Source organism: Rhinichthys klamathensis, unplaced genomic scaffold (genome assembly GCF_029890125.1).
Source record: "Rhinichthys klamathensis goyatoka isolate OS25496 unplaced genomic scaffold, OSU_Roscu_1.1 h1tg000254l_1, whole genome shotgun sequence".
Lineage (NCBI taxonomy): Eukaryota > Metazoa > Chordata > Actinopteri > Cypriniformes > Leuciscidae > Rhinichthys > Rhinichthys klamathensis.
The window spans coordinates 1053379-1072500 of NW_026606776.1; the positions used below are offsets into that span (position 1 = coordinate 1053379).

The 19122-nt window shown below is 36.6% G+C and overlaps 1 protein-coding gene across 1 annotated transcript in view; it reads right to left on the reverse strand.

The window, feature by feature from the left end:
* Positions 1 to 1467: 1467 nt before the first annotated feature.
* The window catches only part of nhej1 (nonhomologous end-joining factor 1), a gene marked incomplete at its 5' end in the record, with an annotated part of 19638 nt that continues 1983 nt past the window's right edge, over positions 1468 to 19122 (reverse strand). The window contains 6 exons of the mRNA XM_056267033.1: positions 1468 to 1723; positions 2355 to 2437; positions 6510 to 6693; positions 16832 to 16890; positions 16978 to 17116; positions 18529 to 18747. Coding sequence (XP_056123008.1) covers positions 1637 to 1723; positions 2355 to 2437; positions 6510 to 6693; positions 16832 to 16890; positions 16978 to 17116; positions 18529 to 18747 — 771 coding nt within the window. The remainder of the gene's footprint in view (positions 1724 to 2354; positions 2438 to 6509; positions 6694 to 16831; positions 16891 to 16977; positions 17117 to 18528; positions 18748 to 19122) is intronic.

Sequence of the window (19122 nt, forward strand, 5' to 3'; positions counted from 1 at the left end):
TGGTCAGAATTTCCAGATGATTTTATGGAACATGACCCGGAAAATGAAGCAGAACATCAAGGATATCCCATTTACTTCTTAGTAAGGACCTCAAACTAAACTCTGAACATCTAATGCCACAAACTTTGCCAAATCCAGTGACTTTCTTGTCTCGTCTTCTTTCTTGGAAGCACTAGTTGTAGCAGTCGGAACCCTGTAAAACACAATGGCTACGTTTACATGCAACCAAATAATCCATTAGTAATCGTATTGACGGCTCAATCGGTCTGAAATGCCTTCAAGTAAACACCTTAATCGATGAAATTTCGATCGGATTGAAAGGGGCGGTTTATTCCTCTTCTAATCCGATCGAGAGGACATGTAAAAACTCGATCGGATTGAAAACCGAAACTGAAAGGATTGCGCATGTGCAATGACGTAGACGTGCGGGATGAGCTGTTCTTCCTGTTGAACAAAGTGTCATATAAATGAGTGTCCCGTCATTTTAAAATTCTCCTTTCACTCAGCGTCTGTGAAGTGGAGCAGGTCAACGTCCCACCAACCCTTGTTTCGGATTCTCACTCACAGACGTCTGGTTTTGGGCGCGGGGAGGGGCATTTTTACTGCGTGATAAATATAAGCAACGGTTCATATGCTCATTGTCTCCAAATTATGACCAGAAATGGAAAAATATTAAGACTGCTGTTTAAAACAAATAAAGAACCAATGTAGGAGAATGGTTATTGTGTGCAAACAGCGGGAAAACGTATATTTGTGCTGTGTGTGCATGTCAATTCCGATTTGAAGCTTGTGTGTCATATAAACACACAGATCAACCAGACCACATGTTTAGCGTTCATGTAAACACTACATTCGGATTCATCAATCTGAACGATTTCAGTCCGATTGAAAGAAAAGTTGTGCATGTAAACGTAGCCAATGTTGCTCCCCCAACAGACTGATAAAAACCTGTGCATCTTGACTTTCTACTGCATTAAGTTAGCCACTCATATTTGAACTCGCAATTCGCAAAACACATCTTACGCATTACAGTACATATTTCATCTGCTGCTGACATCAACCCTAGTCTCACGTAGCCAGACCTTCAGACTTATGGCAGAAGGTCTGGACTCCATAGCAGCTTTCATTGGCCAAGGACCACCCAAAAGGCTGCCTGACTAACATGTAAAGCAACCAACATCACGTTTAGGGGCGTGAAAATGTAAAGTCGAGGTCCCTACAATAACAGAACGGCGTGACAGTCACAAACTGGCTAAACTCGTGGACGTCTTTTAAACACTCAATGCCATGAACTTCAATACTTTTGAAAATCCAGCATTTAGTTGAACCTGATAAGCGCTCATTGTCACAGTGGTAAACACGATGACTTTCTTCTTCCATTTTGTGGAAGTGACATCTGAGGCTGAGAGTATATTAACCCTATACCAATTGACCTAGAGAGCTTGTATAAGCAATATTTTATTCAGTACTTTTAATAAACAAAAAAAATTTAAGATGGGCATACAGAATAAAAACCAACATTAAAATGTCCAAATCAATTACAAATCCAACCTAAGAAGAATAAAAATGTTTATAAAAGAATTCAGAAAATAAAAGTGTCCATATGTGGTGCCATTTGATTCAGAGGCATGACTTGTCACCGAAAAAGCCCAACTGCTTTCTTCTTCTTCATCCGTGAGTTGGCACGTTCCTCAGAACCAGCAGCAGCAGTTGAAGGAACAGTCTGAAGGAATCATTCAGAATTGGTTTTAGTTCCCTTGAAGGACTATTCAGGGAAACCACTTCTAATTTCAACTTTAATCTCTAGCATTACTGTTAATTACCGCAGGAAATGATTTTGATTTTGTAGCTCAATTCGTGAATTGAAAAAAATCATTGACAGTTGGCAGTTAAATGCAAGTCTAGTGGGAAAGCATGCAATGGCTGCCCCATAGACATCCATTGTTGGTGCATTTTTGTACATAAGTTCTGTTTGAGCTTAATTTATATTTAACTCAGTCAGAATTTTACTTTAATCATATCAAGGGGAGTAACATTTTGTAGCCTGTTCAGATTAGCGTTAAAGTTGTTCTGAAAAACACAGGCCTTTTTTGTTGAACTTCCAGAGCCTCTAATAACAAACATAGTGGTCAAACTTGACCAGCCTAAGGCTCAGCAATGTTGGGTTCACTGTACAATGAGGAGTTGAACAAGTCAGCTGAAGGAGCTACTAACATGTTCTCTAAAGCACAAGATTCATGGCACTACGGTTCTCCGAAAGAATTAATCGAATATATATTTATTTAGTTAAATTTTGACAAGAATAAGTATAACGATAGAAACAACTAGCACATGCCAGAAGGAAAAGACCAAACCTGTTTACTATCTGCCACCAGAGGTCTTCCTGATGATCCTTTGACATTATTCTGTTCTTGAGAAGCCAGTGAAGACGCCACACCTGCACAGCACAGCAAACAAGACAAACACCACTGTCATCATTCATTCACCCTCGTGTTATTCCAAACCATTATAACCTTTCATCTGTGGAACACAAAAGGAGACAAAAAAAAAAGTACCATAAAAGTGTTCCATACAAATTCTGAAGCCTTGTGTGAGCAACCGTAATTTAACAATGCTATATGTAGAATTAAGAAACCCTTGCTATTAGCGACACCGGTGGCCGTTAAGTGAACTGCAGTGCAGACAGTAACATATTGCTTCTGCTCGCACACGTAACGCACAAGAGACTGAACATGATTCAATACCTCACGGCGGAGTTCTTTTTCATTTTTGCTTAGAAGTAAAAAGAAGTTGGAAATACCTTTGCAGCAATATACTGTTAACGAACATCCCGACGCCGTTCACGCTGATGAGAGCAACGGTTAAATGAATGTGTAAATATGTTTCGCACTTTCCTCAATGACTGAATGAACACATGACAAAAGTGACAGCGGTGAGAAAACAGGAGTTAAAGGGATAGTTCACCCAAAAATGGAAATTCTGTCAGTATTTACTCACCCTCATGTTGTTCCAACCCCGTAAGACCTTCGTTCATCTTCGGAACACGAATTAAGATATTTTTGATGAAATCTGAGAGCTGGATCACTCCTCCATACTAGTCCATAGGCTTCTTCAGGGATTGAACTTGCCGGCCTCGAAAAGTTATTAAAGACATCGTTAAAATAGTCCAAGTGACTACAGTGGCTCAATCTTAAGTTTATCAAGCGACGAGAATACTTTTTGTGCGCAAAAACAAACAAAAATAACGACTTTATTTCAACTATTCATTTCCTTCTCTTTGGGCCTCGAGTCAGTTAACGTAGTGTGATTCCGTAGAGCTACGTCACACGTAGGCTCACTATTGGCCGACGCTGGTCATGTGCGTGATGCGTGTGACGTACAACAACAGAAGCTTACGCTATTACACTAGTGAACTGAATCGAGGCCCAAAGAGAAGGAAATGAATAGTTGAAATAAAGTCGTTATTTTTGGGGGGTTTTGCGCACAAAAAGTATTCTCGTCGCTTGATAAACTTAAGATTGAGCCACTTGGACTATTTTAACGATGTCTTTAATAACTTTTCGAGGCCGGCAAGTTCAATCCCTGAAGAAGCCTATGGACTAGTATGGAGGAGTGATCCAGCTCTGAGATTTCATCAAAAATATCTTAATTTGTGAACCGAAGATGAACGAAGGTCTTACGGGGTTGGAACAACATGAGGGGGAGTAATTACTGACAGAATTTTCATTTTTGGGTGAACTAACCCTTTAAGAAAGCATCTGCTCATAGCGATGTGGATGTTTACACCAGCATCATGTCGACAGATGAGGCAATTAAAATTACACAGTTATAATTTGATTATAAAGTATATTTGAGACTATAAAGATCTGGTTATGTGAGACTATAGTTTGATTGAATCTCTTTACTTTGCATGACACATACATTATACACAATAGCTCTTTCAGCATTATCCTGAATATTGTATAAGCATTTTGTGTGTCATAGAACGGAAGAAAGGCTCTTGGGAGCGTGCATAACCATCACATCCTTTGCCTTTTCCCGGTGAATCCGGCCCGAGTCCTTCACATAAAAATCAGTCTACAGGCTCTCATAGACAACCCAGGGTTGTATTCATATCATAAGTATATTATATTGTGGACTACTATTTTGAAAAAGGAAGTCTGAATGACGTTATGTGTGTGAAGAATGGAAGTGAATGAGTAAGCAAGATCGCTACTGCTGTCTCGTGTGCTTTATTGCTTATTAACTCCTGACAGATTCCACACCAAGGAAGTCGGGGAAAGGTCTCGTTTTTTTTAGGTTTTGTTACAAGCTGTTGAACATTGGCAATGCAAAAAACGATTAATACATTGCAATTCTTAGCCCTTTTAAGCATCATTTAAACACCAAAAATAACGCCTGCCACAGCAACTGTCAAATCTTATTAAAGGGATAGATCACCCACAAATTCATCACACATAAACACACAGAAGTGCGCGCATCATTGGCATGTTTGAGCTTCTGTGCTTGCCATATGTGGTGTGCTCCATGTATGCAAGTCTATCATTGTTTAGATGTAAATAAAAATGAAATAAATGAAATCTGTTCATCATAAACCAATCATATCTCTTGTGAAGAGATATGACAGGCAGTAACCTGTGGGGAAATATGGATTGGTTTTACGATTCCTTAATCTTCTAAGTTTTGGTTACCAGGGGTCTCATTTATAAAACTATGCGTAGGATCCTTACTAAAAGTGTACGTGCGTCCGAAAGCCAAAAATGGCGTACGCAAACAAATATTCTGACTTATAAAACCGTGCGTACGCCAGAACCTGCGCTGAATTCACTTTATAAATCCCAGTCAGCGGAAGATTGTGCGCACATGCGTCTCCTCCCCGAAACAACCATATATGGAGCTTACAACACCTAGTTTTACTATGCATATCCTCATCTGCATATCATTTGCATATGATTATTCATCCACGTGATAACATGTTTAACAGTACAAGACATTTGGAAAATATGAAATACGGATGTGCCGTTACATTAATAAAAAATAATTTAGTAGTCTATCCTTGCCTTGTTTTTGAATAAATAAATCAAATAGTGTAAAATACATTTCAGAGAAAGTTTTTCTCAATCTTTTCCACTGGCCAAAGAGTATTTTTAATTGATTTATATTTTTAATGGAAACAGATAGACCTTGTAGTGCATTATTTGCACGAAACTATTTTCTCAGACAATCTGCTATTATCATGATAAGCAATTATCTCTGTAGTTAAAACATTAAAACACAGCATGCCAGAGGATAAGTGTTTGAAAGCATTGCATCCACAACTAATATTTCTATTTATTGAATATAAAAAAAATGTTGTAACTTCTCAGTAATGATTTCATGTAATTTAAGTGTCTAACTGCATTGATCAGAATGGCATATTTAATCTAAATGTTTATATCAGAAGTAAAACATAGTTTTATTTATTTAAACTGTTATTGTGAACATATTTCAACACTGTATTTATGATTATAATGAATATTTACGGTTTTAGATAGGCTGCGTCAGTTTCACTAAAGAACAAAGGGATGGATATTTATTTAACAAAGGGATGGACATTTAAAAAGGGATGGATGTTTGCTTCATGTGATAGGCTTGGTGAGTGAAATTATATTTGTATTATCTTTCGGTATACTGCATGTATAATTTTCTTTAGATTTTTCGGTCTAAAAGTAACCAAAAAGACATTTAGCTCCAGCTCACCATCGGTGTCGCCAAACTGCTCCGTCTCCAAAACGTGCGTACGCACGGCTCAAAGTTTGCTTAAAGGTGCGCACATTCTCCCGTCAAGTTTATTTTTTATAGATCACAACCTTTGCGGGGAAACTGGCGTACGTACGTTTCCACCCCCGTTTTGTGCGTACGCACGCTTTATAAAGGAGACCCCTGGACTTTCAATGGAGAGACAGAAACATCTCAGGTGTCATTAAAAACATATTAATTTGTGTTTCGAAGATTAACCAGTCACTGGGATTTTGCCAGGTAAGACATGTTCCTGGATCAACATATTTTGTTGATCCTGGAACAACATTCCTGTCTGAAAATATAGTCCTAAGCCTATCCCAACCCCTAAACCTAACACTGCCCATAACTCACCCCTAAAATCAGAGGGGAATGATAGGTGAATAACACTGATGTAGAAGCACCTAACCCTGGTTTTAAGAATAAACTTACATATGTCTATTCAAATGTGGAACCTTTAGACGCATCACACCAAATTTGCGTGATTGCGTCCATAATGTTTGGTCACTAGACACAGCAACAGCCAATGATATTTAATACCACTAATGTTACACTTCACCTGACATGTCAACAGGTGCCAATTCTCTGTGAGTAATGTTGAAGCGTAACAACTCCCACTCCAGCGCAGCCAGGACATTCTGCAATTCATTTCCATTTGTGTTCCACAGAAGAGACAGACATATGGGTTTGGAATGATTTCTTTTGTGTCTGAATGCTTAGTGTCTGTGAACCTGTGATTGGTTGATGATCAGGTGCGTGATGTTCAGCGACGTGGTTGTCTTCTGCTGCAGGGCTGCTGTAAGGAGAGCGTTTACGTTTCTGACCCGTTTCCCCCGAGCTCACGGCCATGTACAGGGCCTGCATCTCTGAGTCAAAACCCAAACTGTCCAGCGTCACACCAATCTGTGGAACAATCTAAGAGACAAAAAAAAGAGAAAGAATGACCAAACCATAAAGAAAGAGAAGACATTCAATTTTAATTATTAGTCTCCATAGAGTTTTGTTTTTCATGTTTTCCTTTATTACCTGATTTTGAGCCAAAATAAAGCAACACACGCGCACGCACTCTCTTTAGGGAAACAAATTAAGGCAGGTGAAGTCTTAAATGGGCATCATGTATTAAACCCAGAGAAGAGCTTCATTTTATAGTCATCTATAAATCTGTCTTCACTCTCATTCAGTCAAATCCCTCCTTTTAAAAATAAAACTTTTTTTAATGGAAAATTACTTTTGAAAAGGGGATGAGTGGATATGTGTGTATATATGGATATGGAATTGTAGTGCGTGTAACAGACTTCTTCTAAAAACAACAAAACTGTTTCTTATTTTAATGTGTTTTAAAATGTCATTTATTCCTGTGATGCAAAGTTGAATTTTCAGTCTTCAGTGTCACATGGTCCATCAGAAATCATTCTAATATGCTGATTTTGTCAATTATTTGATCAATTATTATTGGTTCGCAATTATTTACAATAGTTCTTCAATGTAGAAAACTGTGTTTTTGCTAGTAAATACTTTTGTGGAAACTGTAATACATGTTTCAGGATTATTTGATGAATAGAAAGTTCAATGCATCTATTTGAAATAGTCCAGACATTTACAATGTTACAAAAGATTTCTATCACTTGTTGACAAAGATATTAATTTCTTTTTTCTTTTAAATCTTGTCACATATCTAATAAAAGAAAAAGAAAAATAATTTAAAATATACCAAAAGAAATTAATAGTAATCATTAAAAATATATATATTTAATCTGAAACATAAGATGAAGCCAGTCATATAATTTGTCTGAAAGAAGCTGTTTTACTCTATGTAAATGTGGCGACCATTTTGAGATCACATGAATAGTCAAACACTAATACTTTATCTCAGTAAAGATTTTAAATTATATTTTGCCTGAGGAAAATTAAGCATTTTTTTTTTAAATACCTTAAAAGTATGTATTATGATCGCCAGAATTTGGGAGTGAATTGTTCTTAATTGTCATGATATGTCAAATATGCAAATGGTAAAAAAAAGAAGAAAGATGAACAGGGTAATGGTAAAGATCACTGCATTCACACATTCCCCAAACACATTCTCTTTCACAACAGAGAGGACAAATTCTCAAAATTAGCTCGCCAAATATTGACCTGGTGAGATTGGTGACCACTAGATGAATGAAGGGCCCCTAAATATACGTGTAGACGTTTGGGGTTTAAATTGATTTATTTTTATTATTTGTTTGTTGAAATATCATAAAAATAAATGAATGCTTTGAGTTCCTCTTTGGGGACAGAGAGGGCAATGTGAGGAGAGAAGCCACAGTTCATGAGTGTGCACTTCCTGCCTCCCCTTAAATCATTTCTCCTCTCCTGATCTTTTCATTTTTTCTTCTTCTTGTCATATCAATTGATCAATTAAGTTTTTTGTTTCAGAAAAAGCATAGGTAAAACTGAAATATGAAAGCTACACAATCACACCGATACCAGGCCAGATAATTTACACAAACACCATCATCTGTGTGCGTCAAAGCGGGGAAGTGTCAGGAAAAAGCGGTTCATGTGTTAGTGCATCATGTTGATACACCTATTCATAGCTGGTAAACAGCATTCGGATGGTTTTTGGTGGTTTGTGGAAGAACTCTAAACCACTATATTCTTATGGAAGATTTCAGAGAGTGTCCCAATTCTTGTTGTGTGTTCAGCACTTTGCTGGTGAAGGGCAAGTATATACTTGATAGTCATTCAGTCAAACCCCTCCTCCTAAAAATATCTATTACCTCTTTCTCTCAGCTCGCCCTCTGTCTCACACTCCTACATTTTCTTCATAAGTGGTGCATACTAAAAAAAACATCACATTATTATCATAGTTAGATTATGGATTTGAACAAACTTAAGAACAAATTTAATCACCAGCATTGGCTGGTTTTTAGTGGTTGTGGAAGAACTCTAAACCAACAGATTCTACTGGAAGATTTCAGAGAGTGTCCCAACTCTTGTTTTGTGTTCATCACTTTGCTAGTGAAGGGCAAGTAGTATGTAGTAAGATATTGAGACATACTACTACTTTATAAAATTGCGACTTAATCTTAAATCTCACAATTACTTAACCTTTAGGTTCATACATTTAATAAATCCTGATGGGGTTTCAGCCTTGCATACTTCCATACTTATTTCATGTTTTAAAAACTTTCAAATGTCATTTTGGTGATCAAAGATGAGTTTTAAGGGATACAATTATTGACTACAGGGGGACTTTAAGTGAATGTAAACAGGTGAGAATGAAAACACACGTGTAACAGTATATTGGATCTGTGCTGTAAAGTGTGTCTTAAAGTGACAGCGCGCCTGCTGTCATCGGTGTCGTTAATGTTAATCAAACAATAAAAAAGAGAAAATCTCTCGGTCGTTTTGACTGAATCCCTTTTGTCTCACTTATTACTTTAGACAATTTATGTAGGCTAGTATTATTTTATTTCTAAGGCTAGTATTTTTTATTTCAAAATAAATCAAGTTTTTCAGGTAGGTCTATTTCTGTGTTCTATTGAAGTTTGTTGTCCTATTGCTTGTAATTAGTTTATTTATTTATTAATTTTATTACTGACTGTTTACTTGTCTTCAGTAAGCATGAGTTTTTGTTTTGTTTTGTTTTTATGCAAGTATTAGTTTGTGTGATATTGAAATTTCAATGGTATCAAAAACTATGATGATATATATATAAAAAAAACAGACCTATCCTTGACAGGGTTTAATTTAGATATATATAACTAAACAAAAAATAATTGCCACCCCAAAAATTGAGGAAGAAACTGAGCACGTTTTCCTTTATTACCTGATTTTGAGCCAAAATAAAGCAACACACACACACACGGTTCTCTATAGGGAAACAAATAAAGGCAGGTGAAGTCTTAAATGGGCATCATGTATTAAACCCAGAGAAGAGCTTCATTTTATAGTCGTCTATAAATCTGTCCTCACTCTCATTCAGTCAAGCCCCTCCTTCTAAAAATATCTATTACCTCTTTCTCTCAGTTCATCCTCTGTCTCACACTCCCTAGTTTTCTTTATTAGTGGTGTGTACTAAGACAAACATCACATTATTATCATACTTGGATAAGGGATTTGAACAAACTTTAGAACAAATTATGTGGCTTGTTGAGGAGAGGTGTGTTTACTTTTCTACATGACTGGACACTTTTCACAGCATGGGCAGAGAATAAAACAGGTACAAACTCCCACAGATGTCAAATATATGAGGGTCTGAGCCATATTTTTAACCTCCCAGAACACCCTAGCAACAGCTTAGCAACACACCAACCAAATACCACATAGCAACAGCTTGATAACCATGGGTTAGGGTTTGGCTATCATGGTAGCAACTTTTCCATGGGAGAGCACCTCTACACTTCCTCCAAAAGTTCTCTCTTTTTGCTACGCATTTTTACATTTTCTATGACGTTTCCAACGATTACATTTACGAGAGGGCCTCGTGTCTGACAGGATGTTACTCTTGTTCTGGCTGGCAGGGCAGCTCTTCTCAGGGGTTCAAAGTAAGCACAGTAAACCACAGCCCAGCTACAGCTAACTAATTACAGATCAGGGCTCACCCTGTGGAAAACTGGAGCAGAGCTATACGGAGAGAGAAGGAATAACAGAACCAGAGACATCTGACCTCTTCAAGCGGTCCTGAATGGGTTTCATGGTTATCAGATTGGGGCGATTATAAAGGCCAGGAGCCAAAAGCTTCAGTTACAGGGAGATGTCTTGAGCTTCAGCTGGAATTACGGCATGGACACCTGACAGATCCTAGTGTCTAACAAACACACACACTCACGCAAGAGTGTGGGAGTAACAGGGTACATGTTTCCCCCAACTTTACCAAAAAAACTCCCCCCAAATCCTGCTAAATCCATACTACAGTTTTAAAAATAAAGGTTCTTTATTGGCATTCATGGTTCAGTAAAAAACCTTTAAAGGGATACTTCAGTGGCTATACCGTCAACTGTCTGATTACCATTTTAATTTATAATTTTCTATTTTATTAATATATTCATATATGTTTTAAAATAATTCATTTTCAGCATCATTACTCCAGTCTTCAATGTCACATGATCCTTGATAAATCATTCTAATATGCTGATTTGGTGCTCTCACTACTATTATCAATGTTGAAAACAGTTGTGCTGCTTAATATTTTTGTGGAAAACATGGAACATTCTTTTCAAGATTCTTTGATGAACAGCATGAAGCTCAAAAGAACAGCACTTATCATAAGTGTCTTTACTGTCACGTTTGATCAATTGAATGAGTACTTGCAGAATAGAAGTATTATTGACGTATTTAAAAACAAATCTGGCTGACACCAAACTTTTGAATGGTAGTGTACATAGAGAGAGCGATACTACACCCCTCTCACATTTACATTCTGATAAGAATCAACATCATTTATGATTTGATAAAAGCAATCTAAAGAAACCTACATACTATGACACATGAAGTAAGTAAAGACAATGGGAAACTTATTTTTATTTGAAACACCAGTACATTTCTAAGTCACAGGCGGCTTAAATTCCTCGTTCTTGTGTTATTTATCCTGCAGTCATGGATGATGCTTCGCATGTAGCAAGACGGAACAGCCAGAGGAGAACAAAATACAAGCCCTAATACTGATCTCACAAAAAGAGGACACAGAAATCTATAAGTATTAAACACTGGTGCATTATTCGTCCGATACAAGCAGTGCTGTGGACAGAGATGATATACCAAATTGTTGTTAATCTCTTTAGTGATCAGGGGCCGTATTCACAAAGAATTTTGTCTTACCACTAGGAGTACTCCTAAATCGCACTAAAATATTTTAGCTAGGAGTTTTCTCTTAAAAGTTATTCACAACGTCTTTCAGACCTACTCTTAGTAAAGAAAAATGACAACTCCTAAACTAAGAGTGAGTCTTCGTTGCTATGGATGACGTCAATTCTCATGCACGAGCTTCCTCGCAATGATCACGGTGATTGGTTGTTAGATGACAGGGCCATCATGCGGAGCATAACACAGACGCAACAAATCATGGAATTACGACATCTAAATATGTCTGTGTCCTACACAAAATAGTAATAGTAATGACATCGAAATGCATATGACATGTTTGTGCAGGCCCCAGTGAAGTGTAATTCTAAAAAGGCAGAGAGAGAGAGAGAGAGAGAAAAGTCGTGAATTCAATTAAATCAAGGTAATACCCTAATGAAAATCGTCACTTGCCTAATAATGAAAAAACGACACTTGCATTAACACTTGCTTGGTTAATTGACATCCTATTAGCCTAAATAGACTACTTAAAGCAAGGAAATGTTGCTCCTATTGAAGTAATGTAATAGTTGATTTACGGTGGATTATGAACTCGCCAAAACTTAAAAGAAAGCCCAACTGGACGCAGGATCAGTTACTGCTGCTGGCCCAGTTGGTGGCTTGGTGCTGAAAAAAAGTAATAATGATAAAAGTGAAATTCGGCACTGGGATATCAAGCAAAACTAAGCGTGGGAATGGGAGAGGATTTGTTTGCAGATCAATGCAGCATTCCCGCTTGTGTCGCGGACCCCGGACGACTGCGAGAGGCGCTGGTGTGCGCTACAATTCTTTGTGAATAGGTCTTAGTGAGTTAGGAGTCCTCTCGACTTCTTTTAAGCTGTCCCAGACTTAGGTGCTACTTTTAGGGCTAAAATGCTTCGTGAATTACTCTTAGTGAAAAAAATTAGGAGTCCTAAAGTTAGGAGTGACACGCCCATTATTTTTAGGAGTTAAATTTATTCCTAAATTCGCCAGATAGGCGCTACTTTTAGCCTTAAAATTCTTTGTGAATATGGCCCCAGACTTTATAACTTTTACTTGACGGATGATAGAAACAATGGTCAAAGAATCCTAAAAAAAACGTATTACGGTTCCCAAAAAAACATTAGGCAACAAAAACCTGCATTTTCAACATTGATAATAATAAGAAATGTTTCTTGAGCAGCAAATCAGCATATTAGAATGATTTCTGAAGGATCATGTGACACTGAAGACAGGAGTAATGGTGCTGAAAATTCAGCTTTGCCTTTAAAATATATTCAAATAGAACAGAGTTCTTTTACATTGTAATCATATTTCACAATGTTACTGTTTTTACTGTATTTTTGATCAAATAAATGCAGACTTGGTGAGCAGAATCTCTTGAACGGTAGGACATCTATATTATATGTCTCAGACACAGGATGGTTTGAGGTGTTTTGCTGGTCTTTAGGTTCAGTAAGCTGGATGGGTCGGTGTGGCAGTGGGAAGGGTCACTCCATCAGTGCCAAACCAAAACTGGTTTCTCACCGGGTCAAATTTGATTTTTTTTATGCTTCAACCCTAAAAAACTAACAGTTGGCGTCATAGAAACACATTAACACAGAAATGTATTCAACCCGAAAAGACCTGCAAAGAGGACAGCACGTTCACTAATATGGACCCTAAAACAAGTCTTTGTGTTAATCAAGCAAAGTACACACGCCTACTGAAAACACAAAGTAAACGTTCAACCTGAGCATGCGTCACCGGTGGGGTAGACATCCGCAGTCTTTCAAACTCAACTTCACAAACTCATGGGAACATGTCTTCGCTTAAGTTTCGACCGCCAAAAGACAGAATTTCAAACAGCCCTATCCATCCATCCATTCATCCATTCATCAAACACACACTCTTAACCAGGCTTCTGCCGATCAGGAATCTCAAGAACGGACTCCATTTTTCCAGAGACTCGCTATGTTTGTTTGGCATTTCAGTGAGACATTTTTCCAAACACGCCTTCATTTTAATTCTGACTTGGGTCTTAAATGATTCTTCAGTGTGGAGTGGAATTTCCCATTGTATTGCGAGACAGCAGCAGTCAAATGACTTTGATGTGTCCAAAAAAATCAAATAACGTGCAAGCTCACATTTCAATAGACACAACAGGTATTTTTGCTATAGAAAATAATGGCAAACAATAAATAAATAAATATGGTAACACTTAACATTAAGGTCACATTTGTTAACATTAGTTAATGCATTAACTAACTAACATTAACAATGAGCAATATATTTTAGAGCGTTTATTAACCTTTAATGTTTATTTAAACCTTTAACCATGAACGTTTGTTCATGTTAGTTCAAGTTGCATTAACTAATGTTAACAAATACAACTTTTGACTTAAAATGTTCAGATTAACATGAATTAAGATTAATAAATGCTGTAGAAATATCGTTCATTGTTTGTTCGTGATAACTAATGTAAACTTATTGTAAAATGTTATTAAAAATATCAATCTAACAGTTCATCTAAAAGATTCCCTGATTCAATTGTTTCCATATGCAGAATTTGTATGTAGTGTAAATTCTGACATAAAAACACTAGTATGATAATCGACCTTTCAAAAGTTTGGGATCGGTAAGACTTTTAAAAGTCTTTTACTCACCAAGACTGCATTTATTTAATCAAAATACAGTAAAAAGAGTAATATATTATTACAGTTTTCTAACTTAAAATATATTATAAAATGTAATTTATTCATGTGATGTCAAAAAATAAATATTCAGCATTCATTACTCCAGTGTTCAGTGGCACATGATCCTTCAGAAATCAAGAAATATTATCATTGGCTGTGCTGCTTAATATTTGTGTGGAAATACTAGAGCTGCACGATTCATCGTTAAAGATCGCAATCTCGATTCAAACACCCACATAATATTATGCCTAAATGATCTGAAAGTAACTTGATGCTTCAAAAAAAGACTGTATCAATTACATCATTACACCAGTAGATGGCAACAAGTGACTGGTAAGAAATGCACTTGTCAATCATTAATTCAAGAGATTCGTTCAAAACGCAGATTCATCCAGTAATGAAACAAGTCAAACCATTAAAAAAAAAAAATTTATTCAAATGAATAACACTTTTAAATAAACTGAAGCAATTAACACTTTGTCAGAACCTCTAGTAAATTACATTTTGTTTAGTTGTCTAGGAGAATCCAGATCATGATTATCAATTCATCAAAAATCATGCAGCTCTACATTATATATTTTTTTCTGAATGATTTAATTAATAGAAAGTTCAAAAGAACAATATTCACTAAAATTATTAATGTCTTTACTGGTACTTTTGATCAATTTATTGTGCCCTTGCTGAATAAAATTATGAATTTCCTTTAAAAAAAATCTTACTGACTCTGTGTATATGTAAAAATTATATTATCTGATCATTTGATAATCAGCTGTGAGAGAAAGCTATGGAGCAATGGCATCAGTTTAAGGGGCGACTATATCTCAGTGTTTGCTATAGTACAGTGAGTGGGTGAGTAGACTCATATCCTTTTCTCACACCACCAAGTCAAGCCACACATATCTGACTGCACATTCACCAGGCCAGTGAGAAATACCGGTGGACTCGCACATACACACGGACTGAGATCAAACACACGCCCATCAAAGGACTCACCTCACGCAGAAAACACGGCTGCCAGCACTGAAATTAAAGCTCATGGCTGAATCCAATAAATAACTCAGTGATTCAGCCACAAGAACATTACTCATCAAGGGAACAAAAAGTAGCCCATAAACACAAATATACGGCTGCGGGTTTGGCTCCTCCCACTGTGGTCAGTGTGTTTGTAATGACCGTAAGGAAGAGTGGTCAGAAGCGTGATAGACTGGCAATCTTGCTTAGGGATGGTGGTGTGAGCAAAACCCTGCGATGAGTAATTCCATATGAAAGGAAGGTTCTATTATAGACCCTTAAAGGGTTCCGTCAGCCGCTCCATATATAGAACTCTATAGGGGTTCCATTTTATGGATTTAGTTTTAATTAACTTTAGTTTAATCCATTTTAATTATTTTATGAATTAAGCAGGTTGTAAACATACTTAAATCACAAGAATAAAATGAAATAGCCCATTAAATATGAAAGTATGCAGTCATTTAAGACATTCATGCTTATATAGAACCTTTTTTACATGAAGTCAAGAACCTAGAACCCAATTTAACCTTTTTTTCTAAGAATGTATGTCTATTGTATTGCTGAATATTCAATGAAAAAAGGCTTTAAAAATAAATAAATAAATATGTTCTCATTTTAATTTGTTATTTTTATTTTTAAATATATCTATAGTTTATTAATATTTAGTTTTAGTTATTTTAATACATAAAGTTAAACAAAAAGAAAATGTGAAATGTTGCTTTGGCAACTCGCTGAAATAAAATAAGTTAATAATTATTTATTTTATTGCAGTTAATGTTTATTTTATTTCAAGTAACAGCATTTTTTTTTAAACGGTTTTAGCTTTTTTTTGTTAATTATAATAACCCTGCTTTGTACAAATGGTCAGAATTTATTGCTTCCATTAAAGCACAGATCCGTCTTTGGATCATTCTCAAGTCATATGAAACGCTAAACTTTTAAATTCAATTTTTCATTCAAACTGTAAACTGATAATAGATTTTGCAATTAAGAAAATAATTTAATTGGAAAAATAGCAACATTTTCAAAAGTGCATAGTCACAGACTTTTGGATCCCACTGTACATCTACCATGGCATAACAGTCCATCTCCATCATATGGCCAAGTCCTAATTACACACATCACCAAAAAAGCAGGGAATTCTCAAACACACACACACATGCACAACTATGACGGGAAAAGAAATAAAACACCATCCAGTCAATAGACAGTTCAGTGTGAGGCAATGCTACATCAGAGCTGTCAGTGCAAACACTCTTTGAGTTCAACAAACCACACCACAACCTAATTATACACTGTGTTTGTATGAATGTGTGTGTACATGTGTGTGTGTGTGTGTGTGTGTGTGTGTGTGGTGACCCTCAGCTCTGAGTCAAACAGAGATCCAGTCTCCTTTCCTGTCTAGCTCTCGCTTTTCCCTCTCCCGTAACAAACCCTAGAAGCAGCACAGTGCCCTGGTTCAGTTCATATACGTGTAACTGAGCAATCATGGTGTCACATGCATGCTAGTTCGGACTGACTAAATTTAGCCGGAGACTGAATGTAAAAATGCTTTGCACCTGTGTGAAGAAGTTCTCCCTGTACTGGTGCACGTCAAACGCCTCTGTCTGTAGTCTGGCTGCGAGGGCAGAGTTTTAGATGAGCGTCAGCGAGCTAAAAACGGACACAAGAGAATATGCATCACAACCGCAAATGCGATGGTTACCTCTACTCAGGACAGCTCCGTTCTCCTGATAGTCCTGAATTTCAGCATCCTTCCGAGCCAGAAGAACAGCCAGATCCTCCACCTGCCGCTGCAGGACTCTACTCACCGCCAGCAGGGGGCGCACCAGCTGCCTGCACACCTGATACACAAGCAAGACAACACAGAAAAAACTATTGGACACCTACTGTATCATATTTGATAAATAAAGGCCTCTAAATTATCAAAACTTTACCTTTTGTACACAATCTACTACATTCCTTCTGCCATCTGGTTGATAATTTATACTTTTTAGCAAGTAAAAGGCCTTTTAGTATGATTCTAAAAATGTCCACCTTCAGGTTGTGGTTCGTGTGTCTTTTGCTGTGAAATCTTCAAGGATTTTTATTGTTAGTTATATTTTTAGTAATATTTCAAGATGAACATCCACTTCAGCAACTTCGGTTTGCAACTTCACTTAATTATCCAGACCATACGTCATTTTAAAGAAAGATCATGTTAAAATACAAGTATCAAATATGATGAGGAACATTTATTTGTTAATCTCTCAGGCATCATTGTATTGCATTACTTTATGTGTTTTGAACGCGACGATAAAAAACACATTACTCATGCTTTACTCAAGCATTTAAATATAATCGTAATACAATTATTATTGGGAGTGACAACTGATATTTAAATTTATTTTATGCAAGTAGTCTGCTATACTGTAATAAAGATCTCATTGATTTACAGTACAAGCAGAATCAGAATTTCATCTTACTTCTTGGTCATATAAACTGCACCAAATTGCATATTTTGCTCAGTTTGGGGCTCTGAATAAAAATGGTGTTTTCTTTCCTTGCGTAGGAGCTCCATATTCTCATTATATTGTACTATATGAGCCATAAAAGCCTGATCAAACTTTTTTTTTTTCAATAAAATAAAAGTTCAATAAAATGTACCATTTAGAAAAATTATTTAAATGGTAAATAGAACTGTAATGCAGTCTAAAGACCTGGAACTACTTCATAGCTGTGCGTTTACAAGGAAATAATTGCACACCTTAGAACATTCGGCAACCAATCAGAATCAAGCATTCAACAACCCTGTGGTATAAAGGGATAATCCATGGCTAGCTGTGCATTAACTTATTTTAATGCACATGTGGAGGCAAAAACCCACCAGTGCATTTAAATCATTTAATGCACAGCAAGCTGTGGATTAACCAGCTTATGCCATGGTCATTTGCCAGCATTGACAAGTTCAAGCTGTTATTGATGTTTGCAGCACACTATTTGACCGGAAGGGTAAATATTACGGCTACAGATATACGACGGACGGACATAGATATACTGTACTACGGTAAGATTACATTTATCGAGAGAGAGAGAGAGAGAGAGAGATGAGTGTGTATGTGCTTCAATGAAAGCAGCGTATGAATATAGAACAGTGATTGAACTGACTGGAACTACCTGTGCATTAAACGGTTGGTTTAATGCACAGCTTCCAGCCAATCAGAATGAAGTATTCAGACAGACAGACCATGGTATAATAGATAAGGAAGGTTCATACCACGGCTACAGGTGTTGTGGTGCAGCGGAACTCCCAGTAGAACGGCAGCCCGGCCAGCTCACTTTTGAGTTTGACTGTTAGATTGTCGCCATGCCTTTCAAGAGCAACGTGTGCAGCAGAGATCGGATCTTCATCTTGGCTGGAGAAAGAAGGCCGTGCCACAGAACACAGATGAGAGAAAAAAGCCTGTGTTGGAGCCCTTAGACGCTTATTCAGATCCTATCATACAGAGAAAAAGAAAAAATTGAGAATAAATTAGTATGAAATATTGGCAATGATATATATATATATATATATATATCCATCATTATACACTACCTGCCAAAAGTTTGGAATAATAATGTTTTTGTGAGAAGTCTCTTCTGCTCACAAAGGCTTCATTTATTTGATCAAAAGTACAGTACATGTAATATTACAATAAGATTATGAAATATTATAACAATTTAGCTTTTAAAAATGTAATTTATTCCTGTGATGGTAAAGTTGAAATGTCAGCATCAATCTTAGTCTTCTTCCTATTTTTTATGTGGAAACCATAATACACTGCCATAAGTAAGATTTAGAAAATATATACTTTTATTCAGCGAGGCCATC